Source organism: Strongylocentrotus purpuratus, unplaced genomic scaffold (assembly GCF_000002235.5).
Source record: "Strongylocentrotus purpuratus isolate Spur 01 unplaced genomic scaffold, Spur_5.0 spur5_scaffold_3, whole genome shotgun sequence".
NCBI lineage: Eukaryota > Metazoa > Echinodermata > Echinoidea > Camarodonta > Strongylocentrotidae > Strongylocentrotus > Strongylocentrotus purpuratus.
The window spans coordinates 27,379,472-27,398,390 of NW_022145609.1; the positions used below are offsets into that span (position 1 = coordinate 27,379,472).

The window sequence follows — 18,919 nt, forward strand, 5'->3', positions numbered from 1 at the left end:
TAAATAAGTAACGATTGTAGAAAATCCATTCACTATCTATCAAAGACTGCATATGAAGATTAAAGAGCTATAACGTAGAGTATAAAACGTAGAACAATGAATATTATGTAGCGATGAGTGAAACAAACGTTGAGTGAACTTAAATGAGTAAGTGACTTGAGTGAGTGGTTCGCTGTAAAGCAATAGAATATATGATCAACATTCCATAATGAACAACTTCTTGAAAGTGAAACATTCTTCTTCCTTGCTGATGCGAGAAGGATTGGTGTTTGGAACATCATTACACTTCTCAGAATTAGTATACTTGGAATTTAATGTGCATACATGTACATGCCCGAAGTCTTATCTAATGGGGTCATATGTATCTGTGGGCTGGTTGGGTGTGAATGACAAACCAGAGATTGACTTATCATAAACAAATTGTTGCTAAGGGAGATAGTGTATCTGCTGACCAATAAACAGTAATTATACCTATTTTGTGCAACTAATTCATGGGTGCAAGCAGGATTGGAACATCATTTCACTTCTCAGAAATAGTATACTTGGAATTTAATTTGCATAATGTAAATGCCCCAAGTCTTAACCAATAGGGTCATTGGTATTATATATCTGTAGGCTGGCTGGGTGTGAATAACCAACCCAAGATTGACTTAACATAAACAAATTGTTGCTAAGGGAGATAGTGTATCTGCTGACCAATGAACATTACAGTATTTATACCTTTTTTTGTGCAACTAATTATGAATAATTCCTATTTGGCCTGATAGTCTTCAACTTCAGACTTATGGTACTATTTTGGTTTCATGCCGCAACAAGTAGGATATCTTCATGCATGCTGAGATCAAGAAATCTTACAAGTCTTAGGGTTAAAACTAGCCCAAGATACCTTGAGAAGATTTCCTAAGCAAGTAGCTAGTCCACTATTTGCATCTTCACCTTCCAAATAGCCAGCTTTATCGTGATCTGGCTAATTTCCCGGATCAGAAATAGGGAGCTATTCGGCCAACTCGAGCTGATGAGGACAGGCCTATTGATGCTACATAGGCACACAAACTGATCTCCTTTATAAAGTCAACATTATCTCTAGCATAAAAAACACAGCAACATTTAATTACTGTGGTGTAGGTGTATAGTACTGTCAAGAAGGCTGGCTAAAGGTTACATTAGAAGGTATCCCTCTTTACTAGTGAATGGTTCTTATCACGGACCTACTACTACACTCATATCACACCCCAAACAACCGACAGGACCGCGGCTCAATTACCTTCACAAAGGTGTGATAGGCCAGGACTTGTTTGGATAGCCAGCGAGTTTTGATATGATATGGGGCTAAGCAGGAGGCCTTATCAGGCTGGTATCAAGGGCAGGCCTTGGCGTAACCAGATAGGGAGGATGCCATAGCAAACTTGACCAAACTCTTGTACACTGGCGGCAGCAGCACGCACAGGTCAGTCCCACGTGTGTGTATTCACGTAGGGTGAATTCACCTGGACCTATATCATGCAAGCAATACAAAGGTTGATTGTACAGCAAATTAACCTTTTGACGACTTGAGTTCTCTCAGTCCCATAGACTGAACACAGGATCCACCAGATTCCTGTAGGCAATGGATTAAAGGCATTCAGTTGTTGACTTAGACTGTACCTCCTGATGATCACTTATCATTTGTACCCTAGCTACCCATAAATAAACTTAAAATGATCATGACACCATACACATTCAAACTTCAAGCAACCAATTTCTCCAAAAACAAAGATAAAAGCAGTAAGAACTTATCAAACAAAAGTGTGCACTTCGCAACCCTTCTCTCTAGGCTCCTAGTGGGACACTGAGAAACATCAAGAAGAAGTGTTCTCCATGTTCTAAAAGTACCACAATAAAGGAACATCTTGATGAACTACCGGTACATTTATGATGAGGTTGGTTTATCCATGGTTTATCCACAGAAGAAAACATTTCCAATCAGCAACATGGCGAAAATCATCCAACGACGATGGAAAACGCTATTAAACCAACAACAACAACAACAACAACAATCCAATCAGTAACATACACCTACCTTGTTTGCTTCCAGCCTACACGTAGACTATCAGCGTGTCCACACACAAAACAATTTATCGCGAAACTCTATAACGATACGTCGTATAAAGAATCATCGTATAAATTCCAGGATGTCCACACACAAGAAACGTCGTCACTAAAGAATCATCGTATAAAATGCCCCCTGTCCACACACAACATTTTCCGTGATTCTTTATAGAGTTTCGCGATAGTGATAAGAGGTCTGGTCTCATTTCGCTCGAGGTCACGTTAAGCCCCGCCCAGTTAGTTACACTAGTTACACTCCCCCAGGGGGTCCCCCTGTCCACACACAACATTTCCGTGATTAGGCGTGATTCTTTATTGAGTTTCAGTTCGAAACGATGCCCAAACCTGCGTTTCGTTAGACTAGTTTCGTTATACGACGTATCGTTAGTGAGCGTCCACACCTACAATTTTGGTCGTAAAACTATCGCGAAACGGTATCACTATCGCGAAACGGTATAGCTAATCATGATTAGTCACGGAAAATGTTGTGTGTGGACAGGGGGTTGATGTTACAGTTGTATGTTAAAAAGCTCAGGGTTAAACTGAGAGCGGTGAACTAGAGTGTTGTCCTCTCTTATCCTGCCCTTATCTTAGCTCATCTCAGCATGGATAATTCAGACTTTTTAAATGTATGTGCATAATTTTCCATAATTATGCTCCCATGAGGCTTTGTTTCTGTCTGCTGCCAGTTTGATACCAAACTGATTCATAACTAATCACACCGTGATCCATCACAATCGGCAGGACAGCGCAGCAGGATAGCCATGATGAGTTTATTGAGCTGCTAGTCTACCATCACAAACCCTTATGAACAAGAACACATCCAGGTGTTTGTCAGAATTTTACCGAGTCCTTGCTTGGGTTGTGAATGAATAGTAATAGGTTAGTCAACTCCAAATCAAATTCCTAATTGTATGATGATTACATTTTGTATAATCAAAAATAAACACTACTTGTAAATAAATGTACATTGCCATAAAAAAAAACCATAATTTGTTTTGGGTCAAATTCTGCTTTAAAATTCTAAAATTTCCTTATCAATTGTAATTGATACATTGGCGGTGGTCCATAGATTCCAAAGATTTTCAAGAGCCTTCAACATGTCACCCTATCTCAATGTGCAGGTGTATGATCTGTGGAGAACCCTTCAATATCAACACCAAGTATATCAATTTCCTGGAGGGTGACTGCTAAACATACATTTCAAGAATATAATTAGGCTTGGATGCAAACTAGTTAAACTCTATCCCTCTTTTCCCTCCTTGAACTTAACAGATAAATTTAGAAACAAGATAACTACAGTCTGAAAACTCAGACTACTGGAGGCTTGATGATGATGTAGTACTCACTTTATAGAAACACACACATTTTGTACAGCCCCAGTGAAGGCTATGACATCACTAGAGAGCTATTTTTCACACCTCCCGAGAAGCAGCCCAGATTTGTCAATCTCGGTGACGAAAGGTGACTGGGAAAGATGGCATGATTAATTGGTATTATTTTACTTTCGATCTGATTGGAGATTTTGGGTCATAAAAAGAAGATTTAAGGCCAGTAAAGAGGAAGGTTAAGGGTTTAGTTGTGGTGAAATTGGATCATAATGAGTCTTTTATGTGCCAGACAGACTGCACGATGATATATCAAGTCGTGTCTGTGAAATGTCTTCAGATGGCAGACGACATTGAACTTGAGCATCATCTTGATCTTTCTCTAGGGAATCGATTAGAAAAATAATGTTATTGCTCTTCTAGCATTATATAGCCTGAAAATGAAAAGGGTGATGCATGCATCCTATCTGCTTAGAAGGGCATTAATGCTTATGCATTTAGATGTCTGACTCTCAGCAGACATTTATATTGTATTTGCTCTTCTATAAGATAAATGGGCTTAAATATAAAAGATGGAAAAGTGGATACTGTCAGTGAAGAGCCAGAAAGGTGTTAGCACACAAGCTATGCTTTTCATGGCCTCATTGTGACTTCTGGCTCTCAAAACATGATTTATGTTCAGTCAAAACATTCTTTATGTTCAATCAGAACATGATTTATGTTCAGTCAAAACAACATTTATGTTCAATCGGAACATGATAACAAAAACTATCAATAAACACATGCATTCCCATGACTCCTACACTACAAATTCGGTTCAACGTCTCCAACATGAACAGCTTCATAAGGGCCTGCTTTCAGCAGGTAAATGAGAAAAGTCGGCTAGTGGCGATCATGTGTAAGAGCACGACATGCTAATGCACTCTGTCTAAACGTCGTAACTGGGCCAAATGACATACGCATTTCCTTTCAGGTGGGGCATCTTCACATTCACGTTTGCGCATAAGAAGTGAGGCAGGCCCAGACGTATAATCCACTAAAAGGATACGTTTCCGAGTACATTAAATAAAAGTGAACTTTACAGAAGGCGTAGGGGAAAGAATCTTGGTGGTTTCAATGCCATATCTAATTGGTGATACGGGGAGGTGCAATTTCTGTCTACTAAAAATTGATTACTGTTCTGTACTAAGAGCATTTTCTGTAATTTCAGGCTGGTGACAGCCTTGGAACAATTTAATAACACAATCCCATCCATGTATGAGAATACTTAAATAATAATAGACTATGAATTATTCAATGAAAGCCTGCAAGGATAACATGAAGGAGAATGGATAATTGTGTAGTATGGAGAGAGAGAAAGAAAGAAAGAGGGAGGGAGGGGGAGGGAGGGAGGGGGAGGGAGGGAGGGAGAGAGAGGGAGAGAGAGGGAGAGAGAGAAAGAGGGAGGGAGGGGGAGAGAGAGAGAAAGAGAGGGGGAGAGAGAGAGAAAGAGGGAGGGAGGGGGAGGGAGGGAGGGAGGGAGGGGGAGGGAGGGAGGGAGGGAGGGGGAGGGAGGGAGGGAGGGGAGGGAGGGAGGGAGGGAGAGAGAGGGAGAGAGAGGGAGGGAGAGAGGGAGAGAGAGAAAGAGGGGGAAGAGGGAGAGAGGGAGAGAGAGAGAAAGAGAGAGAAGTGGCAAGAGAAGAGAGACAGACAAGGAGACAGAAAGAGAGGGAACTTGAACAGAAACATACAATCTGTGCACATAAATAAGACATAAAGACACAAAATTGTAAAGGTTTTGAGAGAGAGATCGAAAAAGAGAAAGAATGAAAACAAAGAAATGAGGAAAACAGAATAAATGATGTGACAGTTGATACTCACACTCTGAAAAGTTCATAACATTTTTTCACTTTCATTTCAACTGTATATAGGCATTAGTGTTTTAGGTATCAAGAAAAAAATGGAATATGAATTGGTCATCTAATCAATATAATTTTCCCCAAATTCCTCAGCACATGAATAAAATCCATAAACAAAACAACCTCAAACTCATTTTGAAGGATAAATATACTCAGTGATGATTCATAAATCAAGTATTCCAACATAAATCATTTTTATGAACTGGAGGGGTAATAATAGTAATAGGATAAAAATGGAAAATAGGTAGCTAGCTTTCTAATTTAGCTCAATTAGATGCAACAGTGCAGATTCGTTATCTCTAGACCAGGCAAAACTAAAAAAGCTGAGCTATGCGTCACTCGTTTGTCGCCCGAGCATCCCCAATTTCCACCCGTTTTCCTTAATTATCGGCTGTCATTTAAATATTCATATAGACAATGAAAACATAATATTGAATAATCTCTTGCCCCGACGGCGGGATGGGATTACTGCATGTTTTAATTCATTAGAGACTGAAGAGGGACGAGGAGCGAGATGCGGTGCAGGAGATGGAGGTTGGCATTGTCCGTCTCCGTGGCCGTTGTTCCGAATCAACAGTAGCCTTAGGTAGCCCCCGGTAGCATGCATACATTATCCACATCAATAATTGCCAACATCATCATCTTTTTCCGAGGCAACGTTTGTCTACCCTATCAAAAATGCATTCGGCAATTTATTCACCTGCAGAGTGGGCTTTGAGGAGGAGGAGGGGAAGTTCTATTGTCCTTCAGGTTTCAATTATTATGACATGAAGATGGAGGAACGCGAGAGAGATTCTTGATTAGATGATGGAGGGTGAGACTGAGTGAGGATAAAGTGAGATTGAGAGGGAATGCATAGGACTGACATCAGTAAGGACTAAGTGATAAATTTAAAAGCTATAGAGATGATTACTAAAGAGACAAATCCATTTGTTTTCTAACTGTCATTACTTACGATTGCGAAAAAGATGAGAGGATAATGAATGTAATTGAATTAAAGAAAAAGAGATAAGAAGAGAAAACCATTCTCGATGTACTGCCTTGTTGTGGCAGATTCGAATTAAGAAGAAAATTATTTAGATTTATACATGAATATGTCGGGAAACAGTGGAATTTTATAGATGACATGATCTTCTGAGAGCCAATAGGGTACAAACTTTGAGGTAACACCTTTATAACTCTCAGCTGATGACATATTTTGGCAGGGACCAAGAGCAAGAAAAAGAAGCACAGCTTTATGTGATAGGAGAGTGGTCTTTCTTGTCATTCAACGGGGTGTTGTATTCATGGTTATGCACATTAAATATGGTCGAATCAATATTGTATTATTATGAAATAGATAATGAGCATGAATGAATAATAGGTCAGATATGCAAGTTGAAGAAAAAAATGAGTTGAGTTCGAATAGAGGGCAGAGGGAAGAATCATCATTACTCTGTCCAACCCTCTCTCCTATGCCCCCATCTCACTCCTATAAATCATCCATCAACAATAGAAGATATGGAATCTAATTAAGCACAAAGCGGGGCCCATCATCCGATCATTTGAGATGAAAAACTGGCCTCTGGGGCATTTACATAAAGTGATTCGCTCTGCACACATTCTGGCACTTCCGACCATTTGTCAGGCGACTGTGATTTGTTTGGCCACCGTTCAATGCCATCAGGACCAATCTAATGCTTCTTTACTTTGCGAATCCTTCTGCATACTGCATGAAAGGGGCCTATGGGTATAATTCTTCCAATTATGTTCCCTAGTAGGACCCTTTGAAGATACCTTCCAATGATCCTGCAGCAATGATTTAGTTGATCTGATAATCAAACCACTTTTCGTTTCATTCTGTACACATGCCCATTATCTACTGCTTGAGGCAAAGATCTCTCAAAATTCTAAAAGGTTTTATGTAGGTATGTCCACATCTGACATAGATAACAAAATCCCTTATAACTTGAGATATAACTCTTGTTTCAGCAAAATACATTATTACACATAAATGTCCCCCATTTTTCTGTCTGTAGTGTAGATATCATGCAGCTGAGACAGAACCAGAATAGCATAATCTATGTGTATAAAGTGATACAAGTTTCAAACACTGTTCTCTTCATTTGTTTAAAAAGGTACACAACTTAAAATGTATCGTCAGGTTGTCTACATGCAGCAAATTGGACAGCCATATAATCCTAATGGTTGGTTTACAAACATCAAAAAAGGCAAGGTCAACGATTTTATATCATGAACCTAGACCTGAACAACACCAAAGTACAAAGGTGATAAAAGTAACGTCTCGTTGTTATAGACACAGCCAAGGCAATGTGCACAAATTAAGAGTCAGACAACGTCTCCTGAGAGCAAAAAGGGCATTACTTCAAGTTCTCTTTGTGATGTGTTAACACCCTTCTGGCTTTCAACTCATTATAATAAAGGGAAAGGGTCAGATGCACTATATGCTTGCAGGAGAAAAATAAGGAATAAATCTTCCCTAACCACATTAAAATCAGAATTCAAGTCGCCTCCAAGGTTTACAGGTCTATAATTAGGTCCATAGAACCGAAATTGAACTCGGGATTGAGTGGCTCATAAAGATCATTGCGGGCAATCAAAGTCTAATTATCACATCAAATTGCAAAAGTAAATTGAAAGACTTTGATGCTCTTGCTGTCCCTTGTGAAAAATTTGAACAGAATAAAATCAGGTAAAGGTCATACGCACTTTACTTTGGCTAAACCAATATCTACCCCCTTCCCCCACCCCTCCCCCACCCCTCCCCACCCTGGAAAAAACTACTACTCAACTCCTCAGCATCCCAAGTTTTTAAATGCTGATAAAATTTATCCATGGACTGTATTCTATCATCGAACAAAAAGGAGAATTAAAGTGACACATTTGTTCTCGAATTTAGGCCTTTTAACCCCTTGTTCATTGAATGAAAGATAAAAAGGTTTCTGTTGGGTGGTGTTGCTTACGTTTGTAGCCCTCTGGAGAGCATTTGAATATCATTTAACATGAGTATGTGCTGATTAAATCCTTATATCTGACTCTATCGAGGGTTCTGTGATTACATGGTTAAAATCCCTGTAGAACTAGAAGCTCATGTGTGAAAGAAACAACTACAATAGCTACAGACTTCACACATCAGCATATTTTCAATCTAAACAGCATAGAGAAAATATGTCAAAAAGGGTAATTTGATGATGGCAAACCTCAATACCTTTACATCTTCAGTTAACAAGCCAAACTATGATGCCTTCTTGTTTTACTGGGAGAGGGAAATGGGAGGGGTGGGACAGAAATTTGGTTTGGGAATTTAGATGCAACTGGCCCACTCAACCCAGGCAAAAGTTAACAGGCCCTCCCTCGATCATGCCAAAATATTGAAAACCTCATGGGGAAAACCTCAAAACTCCTGCATAGCTATTTCCACCCCTGGAGATGGGTATTTCTCTCATCCAAACTCTTTCACTATCATCCCTCTCCCCACTGTGGGGTCATCATCAATGAATGGGTGCCTGTCTCAAACCGTCATTTCCATTCACCACAAAGAGCCCCCCTACATGTGAGACAAAATGGCTGCCCATCTGTTATCTTCATCAGTGGCATCCAGGCAGGAGAAATTTGATTCAGGTTCAAGTACTACGAGAGGACTGGACCTAACCAAAACACCGGCCATATTGCATTACGGGGATGAAGGCATCCTAAACCTCCACACCGCAGAGTTAAAGGGAATAAATCGAGTTCCGATCTTACAAATTTGCACGTTCATATACATTGTCAGCTGTTTAAAAGCAAATATGAATAGTTAAACTTGATTATGATGTCATGTATATTGTTCTTCGAACTAGAAAAATAAAGAGAAATAAGAATTATTGCTGAAATTAACAAACGTTGAAAATTACAAACACAGATATGCCTTTATGGGACAATGTATTTTAGTTCCAAGAGACAACAAGTATCCATTTTCTCTTCATATTACTCAGCTTGCATACTTTGTTTTGCTTTGCTTCTTGTTTTTGTTAAATAGTTTATTTACTTGTATGTTTGTTGTTTTATTTGGCAGATGCCTGTTTAGTTATGTTATTTAAGGTGCCTCAAATTTAAAATGTTAGTGAATATCATATCGTTTTTGTTGGAATCTTTATAGTTTCTCTTTGTTTCATATCTAGCACTCACAGTGACCTTTAAGACGAGGCCTCTGGATGAAAGACAAGAGAGGATCAAGAGAGATCCATCACCGTTCCTTTGTTAATTCAGAACACACACACAAAATAGACCAAGCAGTTGTCTGATCTCTGAACTTCGATACCAAAGGGAATATCCAGATGTTCAGAGCAAGGAATAATTGCCATTTCTTAAAAATAAGTCTTCTACTTGGGCCTTGTGAATTGTCATATAGAGCAGACAGGGATCGTTGCTTTAAAGAAATTCTTAGAATCAAAATAAGCCAAAATGAATGCCATGTCTCCTGATATTATGAACGGAAAATTATAACTTGCAGTAAATTGCATTTGTTATTATACATGTAAAACATGAAAGTCATTAGTGAATACGTTAGTCTTATTCCACTGCTATATCTTCTGCAGAGAGCCAGAAGGATGTTTACTCAAGACACTTATAACGTCTTTCTGGCTCTCAAGTCTCAACAGATAATATCGTTGAGATGATAATCCTGATATTCTGGGAAATGGAAAAACTAAGAATTTAATAGTCTTTTGAAAGCACCGCTCAAACATGAATGACATTTTAATGCATTTGAAATACCTGTGCACATCAATCACGCTGGAACCTGTAGGCCTAACTCAAGACACTGCACTAATGGGATGATGGCGCTGGAAGATGAGAGGTATCCTCCATTTCACACACCACGGCGATGGGGAAATGGGAGACTTCCCTACACTGGAGGATGCTGGCTAGTTAGGAGGCACTAGCTCTCGCCAATCGGAAGGTTTAACAGGGTGTCTGAATAGTAAGACTACCTGGTAAACTGCACTCCATAGGCCCTGTCCTGTAGTTGCCCTGACATAGCCAGATACTGACAGATTTAGGCTATTCTCAAGGCATTATGGAATTGTGTATTAATGTCAAAAGTTAGGCTAGTCTCAATGCTTTATGGAAATGTTTTAAGTGTCTAATTGAGTCTGCATGTGCTGCATATGAATGAGAGACTTACACTGGGGGATGGTGGCATGCAAGTGAGGGGTATTAATTAAATGGGATAGACACAAGAGCAATGAGGAGCAATTAAATCCTCTCAGCCATGATGGATAGACCAGCATTCTTTGCACTCATTCATAATACATCCTACAGTGTAGGCTTGTTGGAGGGGGAAGAGGCAGGGAGGGGGCGAGAGAAGTAAGATGAGAGAGAGGGAAGTAGACAGGTTTGGTACAGGAGAAAGTCAGAGATAGAGAACGAGACAGCACAAGCGAAGTTGGGAGGTACATGTGTGTGTGTGTGTGAGAGAGAGAGAGAGAGAGAGAGAGAGAGAGGGGGGTGAGAAAGAGAGAGAGAGAGGGGAGAGAGAGGGGGAAAGGGAGAGAGAGGGGGAAAGAGAGAGAGAGGGTTGGAAAGAAAGAACGAATAAGAAGATAGAAAAATGGAGAAGGAGATGAGAGTGAAAGTGAGTGACGGAGGAGAGAGAAAAAAGGAGAGAGAAAAAAGGAAAGACTGGAGGGGAGATCGACAGAAACAGAGACAGAGAGGGGAGGGAGGGAGGGAGGGAGAATGAGAAGGAGGGAGAGAGCAAGAAAAAGAAGAGGAGAGAGAGAGAGAGGGATGGCGTCGAATACAATGAAGGGAAAGAAGTAGAGAAGGGAGGTATCCCTTTCCTCATCACTTGCATCAGCTATGCCCTTTATCTTACCCTGAAAGCCGATACACCGGCAGCAGCTGTATAGGGCCTTTGAGGGAGTTTTTAATCCGGGGGGTATTAATCCCTTTTAATCCTTAATCCTTTTTAATGACTTCCATAAAACAATAGGGAAGAGGAAATGAAATTTAACGAGGTATTTCCGGTCAGGAAGTGTGTTAATTAATGCAGGTAGTCCTGTCAGGATGTGTGTGAATTAATGATGGTAGTTTTTTCATGGGAAAGGGGGGCATCTGGGTCATAAAACTTGAATTATGAGGGTCTTTCCTGTGGAGGAAGTGTTTACATCATGGAGTCATCATCATGGGAGAGGTTTGGGGATGGACGTGTTACTGGTAGGACGGGCAATGACCAAATGACCAAAGCAATGGGCCTGTGCCAGTTTTGTTGTTTGTACGCAGGTACTTATCCGAGCAATGAGAATGCGAGGATCCTTCTTGTTGGAGTGACGTCTCCATTGTGCGTGCTTGTGATTGGATGAGGGAAAAGGAAGGGGTGACTGAGAGGGCGTAACCTAAGGGGTGAGGTAAGGTATAAACGTCGGAGGATTCGCACCATTTCATATCATAGACATCAGCGCTAAATTAGTGAATCATGCATGAGCCATTCTTAGCTAATTAGCATTAATTAAAAGAACAATAGACTAATTAAGAGCTCCTTCCCCCATTTCCATCTTGAATTAGCCATTTTTCCTCTTTGATTGTCAGAAGAGCGGAAGTTTTCAGACGCTGCGAATAGATGATTTCAAATAATCGTCTTGCTTTTGATTGGTGAAAGAAGACCCATGCTTGGTGGTGATTGGGCAACTAATTAAAGCAGTGCGTTGTGATTGGTCGTGGGGTGTGGTGCATTGAGACGTGTAGTGAAGAGACTAAATATACACCAGGGTGGTGTTGAGATAAGGTATCACATTCAGCACTGAGCTACAATTCGTTCTTTGAAAGCATCTCTATAGCATATACCACACGTAGGTCTAACTCTTCATATATAACCATGATGGCCACTCGCTCACCGAAAAAGTCTACCACTACAACAGCCACCATCCACAACACTGTGTTAAACACGCCTAAGGTCAGGATGATACCAGAGAACAACGCCACCAATGTCTTACATCGGGCCAGTTTTTCAATGTCTCCGGTGGAGCAGAAGAAGCTCAAACCAGCAACCCCTCCTGAAATCTTGGCAATGAGGGTAAGTGTCCATAGTCAAGTAATATAGTGATTTGTTTTACAAATTCAATATATCATGTTATGCTATGTGTTATTAATTTTGTTTGTAAACTTGTGTAATTCGGCTTAACGCCGCGATGAAAGTTTTATTTGAAATAAACCATTTTGAATTGATTTGATTGAATTATATTATATGTATACTCTTTAATTTAAATGTTAATACTATACCTTACTGTCTTTGAAAATAAGAGTATCTTTGCATTAATAGATGCATTGCAAGTGAACTGCGTGAGAGAAGTGAAGCACGCGTATGCATTCCAACAAACTCGATTTAAAACAATTATATTCACGGTGTTGTCTTCTTTTCTTCTTTTTTGTTGTTGTTGTATCATAGGCACAAGGTGACAGAAAATGTGAAAGTTGGATTACGGGTAAGGAAGAGGCGGGGTGTCATTTTAGTCAGGAGATAATTAACGTGGAAAAATGTAAATTTGAAGCAGGTTCGAAACCATTTCATTTGGGTGGGAAGCGTTTTGCTGTAGTCAAGAAATTCAGGGGAGTCCCATACGTGAACATTCGAGAATACTACAACACGAAAGGTACTAACAGGATGCTCCCGGGGCAGAAGGGTATCAATTTAACGGGAGAAAATTGGTGGAAATTGGTCAAGGCCAAATTTGAAATCAGCGATGCTGTCAGAGATTTGAGTAACGTGAAGAAATAGTTTTACAACTTGATGTTTTTGTTTGGGGTTTTGGTTTTTTGATAATACAACATAATAAACAAAAAGGAAGAATAAAAAAGAAATTTAAAAAAGTAGATAGTTCAAAAAATACCTGATTGACGCTCCTCCCTTTTTCCGTGACCAGGATACAATCGCCGAAAATGAATCAAAAACTTTCAAGATCCTTGCTCACTGCACATGGACAGCTATCTCCTTCACCACCACTCACACCAGAAGTCGCGATTATCGGATATTCTCCATCGAGACCCCCAGTTGTCCGCCAACTGCGGAGGCAGAATGCAGTCATAGAAGGAGTGACTACCCCAAGGGGAACAAGCAGACCTCCATCTCCATCATCCTCCTCGGGTCAGATGGAAGTAGACGTACCTGAAAAGGTCCTAGAAGTCTCCAGAAACTTAGCAGAAAGCGAGGAGATGGAGGTGGCTGCGGAGGAAGAGGAGGAGGAAGAGAAAGACGACAGACTAGACACAGATGTCAGATTGCAGGAGACGGTGACGATGGAGGCGAAAGACGGCATACATTTTCCTGTAGCACCTGTCCTACACTGTAATAGCCGTCAAGGCACTTTCGGGTCTTATAAACGAGGCGGTGCATCAGTCGTGCACAGGATGCAGACTCAACTATCCTAGCCAGAAAGACCATGAGGACTGTATGTGGTTAGAGTGGTCAGACAAGACAGACAAGTATTTCGATGAGGCCATCACCAAGCTCACCGAGGAACGATACTTTTGCATCGTTAAATTGGTTTACATCGCAATCGTGAATAAAATGTTTGAGGAGGAGTTGGACGCTTGCGTGCATGGAAGGAGCCACACATTCGTTCACAACGAACTGAAAAAGAAGGACGTTTTGTCAATCATCATGAGCAAACTAAAGGAGCTTTAACCGGAAATTTTAAAAAGTGGATTTCGTTTACCCTTTTGAAGTCATGTATCCACGTTGTTTGTTTTTTAAACAAAAATTCTTTATAATGTATAGGTTAAATAAAAGTAGCAATGACGATTGCGAATGAAAATAAAATAGAACATTACTTTTGTTGCATTCTCATATTTTCGTGCAAATAGTTTTCCCGCTTGCAACAAGATTGAAGTGTATGCTGAATGTCATTAGTGATGTGCACGTGGACGTGACGATTGGGTATTGGAAGAATACGTGGGAAAGATATACTCATACGAAGCATGAAACTGGTTTTAGTGGTGGTGAGAAACTATTTCGATTTGTCAAGAAAGAAGGTGCGATTGAGTTGTCGAGAAAACAAATAAAGCAATGACTGGAAAGTGATGTTACCTCGGTGTTACCTATACTATTCATCGTCCGTTGTGAGACGGAAATTTACGAGAAGTAGAGTCATAGCGTATGGGATAGTTGATGTATAGCAGATGGACTTGGCGGATTTGCCACTTGAAATGACATATGTAAAGGTAGCAATAGGAAAATGATTAGACGTTATAATTTTGACAAGACACTGTAATTCGTGTCTTCGCGTAACGTCTCTTTCAATTATGCGATTATTTTACCTACTTGAGACAATGATCAGCAGTCTGATTTTTTTTTTATAAGCAGTTGACACGAATTAGTTCTCTCTTTTATTAGAAATGTAAACAAATAATGATCAACCTTTTTGCACTTTTATTTATGCTATGGCGTCATTGGTTTTCTTGAGACAAGTACATGTATTTGTCTCTTGTAATGTCTATTCAGTGTAGACACAAAGCGCGTATTGATACCAAAAAGAAGAAGAAAAAAAAAGCGATAACAATTACCAATTGAGAACAAATACAGGTTATAACAGGTTATGGAATCGCTAACTGCAAATGATTTTTTTTTTAAACAGAAACATAAATAATGTGTACGACAAAACGGCAGAGTAATTTTAAGTCTATAGACGTTATGATATTCGTATGACATACTTATATTTAATTACGTCTTGCTTTAATTTCTGCCTTATAAAGAACTTTCAAACTATGGAAACTTGTGAACCCACAGTTGATTGATTTATTATTAAATTGTTGACCACTATCTTTTGGACAAAACAAAATCAATTTCACAAACCAATAAGTTTTTGTTTTCACTTTGAAAAATTGATGCAAAAAAAAAAAGTGTTAACGCCTGTTCGCTTTTTTTTTTAAATTTGTTTTAAAAATTTTGTTTTAACTTTTTGTCAAGACGTTATTTATTTTTCTTTAAAAAAGTGTTATGACTTTTTCTTTATAAGATTGTTTTGCACGAGTCGATCATTCTCCCCTCCCCCTTTGAAATCTTGATGTAGAACAAAAAAAAAAGCATTTGCGCCTGACTTGATGTACAAAGAGCATTAGCGCCTTTACACCTTCTTAATTTTTTTCTTTAAAGAAAAAAACTTTCTGTCATTACGTTTTTCTTTTTCTTTTAAAAAGTTTCATAATATATATATATATATATATATATATTTTTGTAGATCATTTTGCACGAACCGATCATATTTTTTTTTTCCACTTTGAAGACTTGATTCTTTAAAGGCGTTATTTTTTTCTTTAAAAAAGATGTATTACTGTTTCTTTAAAAGATAATTTTGCACGAATCGATCTTTTTTTCCACTTTGAAGACTTGATGCAAAAAAGTGTTAACGCCTGTACGCTTTTTTAAATTTTGTTTTAACATTTTTGTTTTGTTTTAATTTTCTGTCAAGATGTTTTGTTTTTTCTTTAAGTGTTATAACTTTTTCTTTATAAGATTATTTTGCAGGAGTCGATCATTTTTTTTTTCTCCCCCCCCTTTGAAGACTTGATGTACAAAAAGCATTTTTTTTTTTTTTGATCATTTTGCACGAACCGATCATTTTTTTTTCCACTTTGATTCTCTCAAGACGTTATTTCTTTTTCTTTGAAATAGATTTTATACCTTTTTTTTTTTTTTTTTTTTTTTTTTTTTTTTTTTTTTTTTTTTTTTTTTAAAGATCATTTTTGCACCAACCGATCTTTTTTTTCCTACCACTTTGAAGACTAGATGCAAAAAAAAAAAAAAAAAAAAAAGTGTTAACGCCTGTAGACTTTTTTAAAATTTGTTTTAAATTGTTTTGATTTAACTTTCTGTCAAGACGTTATTTCTTTTTCTTTATAAGATTATTTTGCAAAACTCGATCATTCCCCCACCCCTTTGAAGAGTTGATGTACAAAAAAAAGCATCAACGTCTGTACACTTTCTTTCTTTTTCTTTTTTAAAACTTTCTTTCATTACGTTATTTTTTTTTCTTTAACATTTTGTATAATTTGTTGGATCATTTTGTACGTTTCGATATGTTTAACCCCATTTCAAGACTTGATGCAAAAAGTATTAATACCTGTACATTTTCTTACTTTATTTTTATATTTTACTTTCCGTCAAGACGTTATTCCTTGTTTCTATACAGACCCGACATGAATTTTTCTCTCGTAATAATGTACAAGTTCCGACAAGATTGAGAGCTACTTTTATATGGATGCATGTTTAAGAAACGAATTGTATATATTTTTATTTTATTTTTTATTTTTATTTATTTTTTGTCATTTTTTTTTTAATAGCCAGGACGGCCCTTTTAATATCGAATAATGATCTTCGAAGGGGGCCCCGTCTTTATAGTTCAAATGCATTTATAATGAAAAAACATATTATATAAATTATAATACAATAGAAACAAGAATAAAGTACAACAATATTCAAAACTAAGATTTAGAACAATGACACAGCATAACTCAAAAAAAAACTGGTTTACAAAATATGACAATACAGTCATACAATATCAATATAAATATGAATCAAAAGACAGAAATCGTTTCTCAGAGGGCATTCACAATACTTATCTGTTCATATTACATCTTCAATGATAATAAAGATAATATACTTGTACGTAATTCAGGCGATAGGGTGCTCCACATGAGTGAACCTTAGTAGGTCTTGTGATTAAGAGTAGGGAATGTTCCGCATGTCTCGTATAAATGAACATTGGTACAGAATTCTCGGAATAATAATTGTTTTCAGCTCCAAAGGTATACAACAATTGGTGTGTGGATTGTATGCATATTATAGATAAAATGTGGTACTCCATTCTTCGACAAACCGATTGCCAAGAAATTTCAGATAACATACAAAACATGAGGTGTAGAAATCTGCGTTCAATACAAGTCTTGCATAGTAGAATGCGGTGAGATGTGTCTCCGTAAAATCACGAAGACGCATCTCGCTAGGCGAGATGCTTCTACATCTCAACGCATTATTTATTACACATTATTTATGTTTCTGTTTAAAAAAAAAATCATTTGCAGTTAGCGATTCCATAACCTGTTATAACCTGTATTTGTTCTCAATTGGTAATTGTTATCGCTTTTTTTTCTTCTTCTTTTTGGTATCAATACGCGCTTTGTGTCTACACTGAATAGACATTACAAGAGACAAATACATGTACTTGTCTCAAGAAAACCAATGACGCCATAGCATAAATAAAAGTGCAAAAAGGTTGATCATTATTTGTTTACATTTCTAATAAAAGAGAGAACTAATTCGTGTCAACTGCTTATAAAAAAAATCAGACTGCTGATCATTGTCTCAAGTAGGTAAAATAATCGCATAATTGAAAGAGACGTTACGCGAAGACACGAATTACAGTGTCTTGTCAAAATTATAACGTCTAATCATTTTCCTATTGCTACCTTTACATATGTCATTTCAAGTGGCAAATCCGCCAAGTCCATCTGCTATACATCAACTATCCCATACGCTATGACTCTACTTCTCGTAAATTTCCGTCTCACAACGGACGATGAATAGTATAGGTAACACCGAGGTAACATCACTTTCCAGTCATTGCTTTATTTGTTTTCTCGACAACTCAATCGCACCTTCTTTCTTGACAAATCGAAATAGTTTCTCACCACCACTAAAACCAGTTTCATGCTTCGTATGAGTATATCTTTCCCACGTATTCTTCCAATACCCAATCGTCACGTCCACGTGCACATCACTAATGACATTCAGCACACACTTCAATCTGGTTGCAAGCGGGAAAACTATTTGCACGAAAATATGAGAATGCAACAAAAGTAATGTTCTATTTTTTTTCATTCGCAAACGTCATTGCTACTTTTATTTAACCTATACATTATAAAGAATTTTTGTTTAAAAAACAAACAACGTGGATACATTACTTCAAAAGGGTAAACGAAATCCACTTTTTAAAATTTCCGGTTAAAGTTCCTTTAGTTTGCTCATGATGATTGACAAAACGTCCTTCTTTTATGTGTGGCTCCTTCCATGCACGCAAGCGTCCAACTCCTCCTCAAACATTTTATTCACGATTACGATGTAAACCAATTTAACGATGCAAAAGTATCGTTCCTCGGTGAGCTTGGTGATGGCCTCATCGAAATACTTGTCTGTCGTGTCTGACCACTCTAACCACATACAATCCTCATGGTCTTTCTGGCTAGGATAGTTGAGTCTGCATCCTGTGCACGACTGATGCACCGCCTCGTTGATAAGACCCGAAAGTGCCTTGACGGCTATTACAGTGTAGGACAGGTGCTACAGGAAAATGTATGTCGTCTTTCGCCTCCATCGTCACCGTCTCCTGCAATCTGACATCTGTGTCTAGTCTGTCGTCCTTCTCTTCCTCCTCCTCCTCCTCCGCAGCCACCTCCACCTCCTCGCTTTCTGCTAAGTTTCTGGAGACTTCTAAGGACCTTTTCAGGTACGTCTACTTCCATCTGACCCGAGGAGGATGATGGAGATGGAGGTCTGCTTGTTCCCCTTGGGGTAGTCACTCCTTCTATGACTGCATTCTGCCTCAGCAGTTGGCGGACAACTGGGGGTCTCGA

The 18,919-nt window shown here is 38.5% G+C and overlaps 1 protein-coding gene across 3 annotated transcripts; it reads left to right on the forward strand.

The window, feature by feature from the left end:
* Window positions 1-11,801: 11,801 nt before the first annotated feature.
* LOC115928844 (putative RNA polymerase II transcriptional coactivator) lies at window positions 11,802-14,106 on the forward strand. Of its 3 annotated transcripts, XM_030996840.1 has the most exons (3): window positions 11,802-12,368; window positions 12,741-12,777; window positions 13,216-14,106. In XM_030996840.1, the coding sequence occupies exons 1-3, from the start codon at window positions 12,171-12,173 to the stop codon at window positions 13,233-13,235; spliced, it is 255 nt and encodes an 84-aa protein (XP_030852700.1). In that variant the 5' UTR covers window positions 11,802-12,170; the 3' UTR covers window positions 13,236-14,106. The 3 variants fall into 3 exon arrangements, with proteins under 3 accessions (XP_030852700.1, XP_030852699.1, XP_030852698.1); XM_030996839.1 differs by lacking the exon at window positions 12,741-12,777 and having other exon boundaries at window positions 11,807-12,368; XM_030996838.1 differs by lacking the exon at window positions 13,216-14,106 and having other exon boundaries at window positions 11,831-12,368; window positions 12,741-13,135.
* Window positions 14,107-18,919: the final 4,813 nt, after the last annotated feature.

Bases quoted from the DNA above. Each gene is read 5' to 3' on its own strand.
- LOC115928844 (XM_030996838.1), top strand. From the start codon at position 12,171: ATGATGGCCACTCGCTCACCGAAAAAGTCTACCACTACAACAGCCACC. The intron at 12,369-12,740 runs GTAAGTGTCCAT...GTTGTATCATAG, and splicing joins CTGAAATCTTGGCAATGAGG to GCACAAGGTGACAGAAAATG.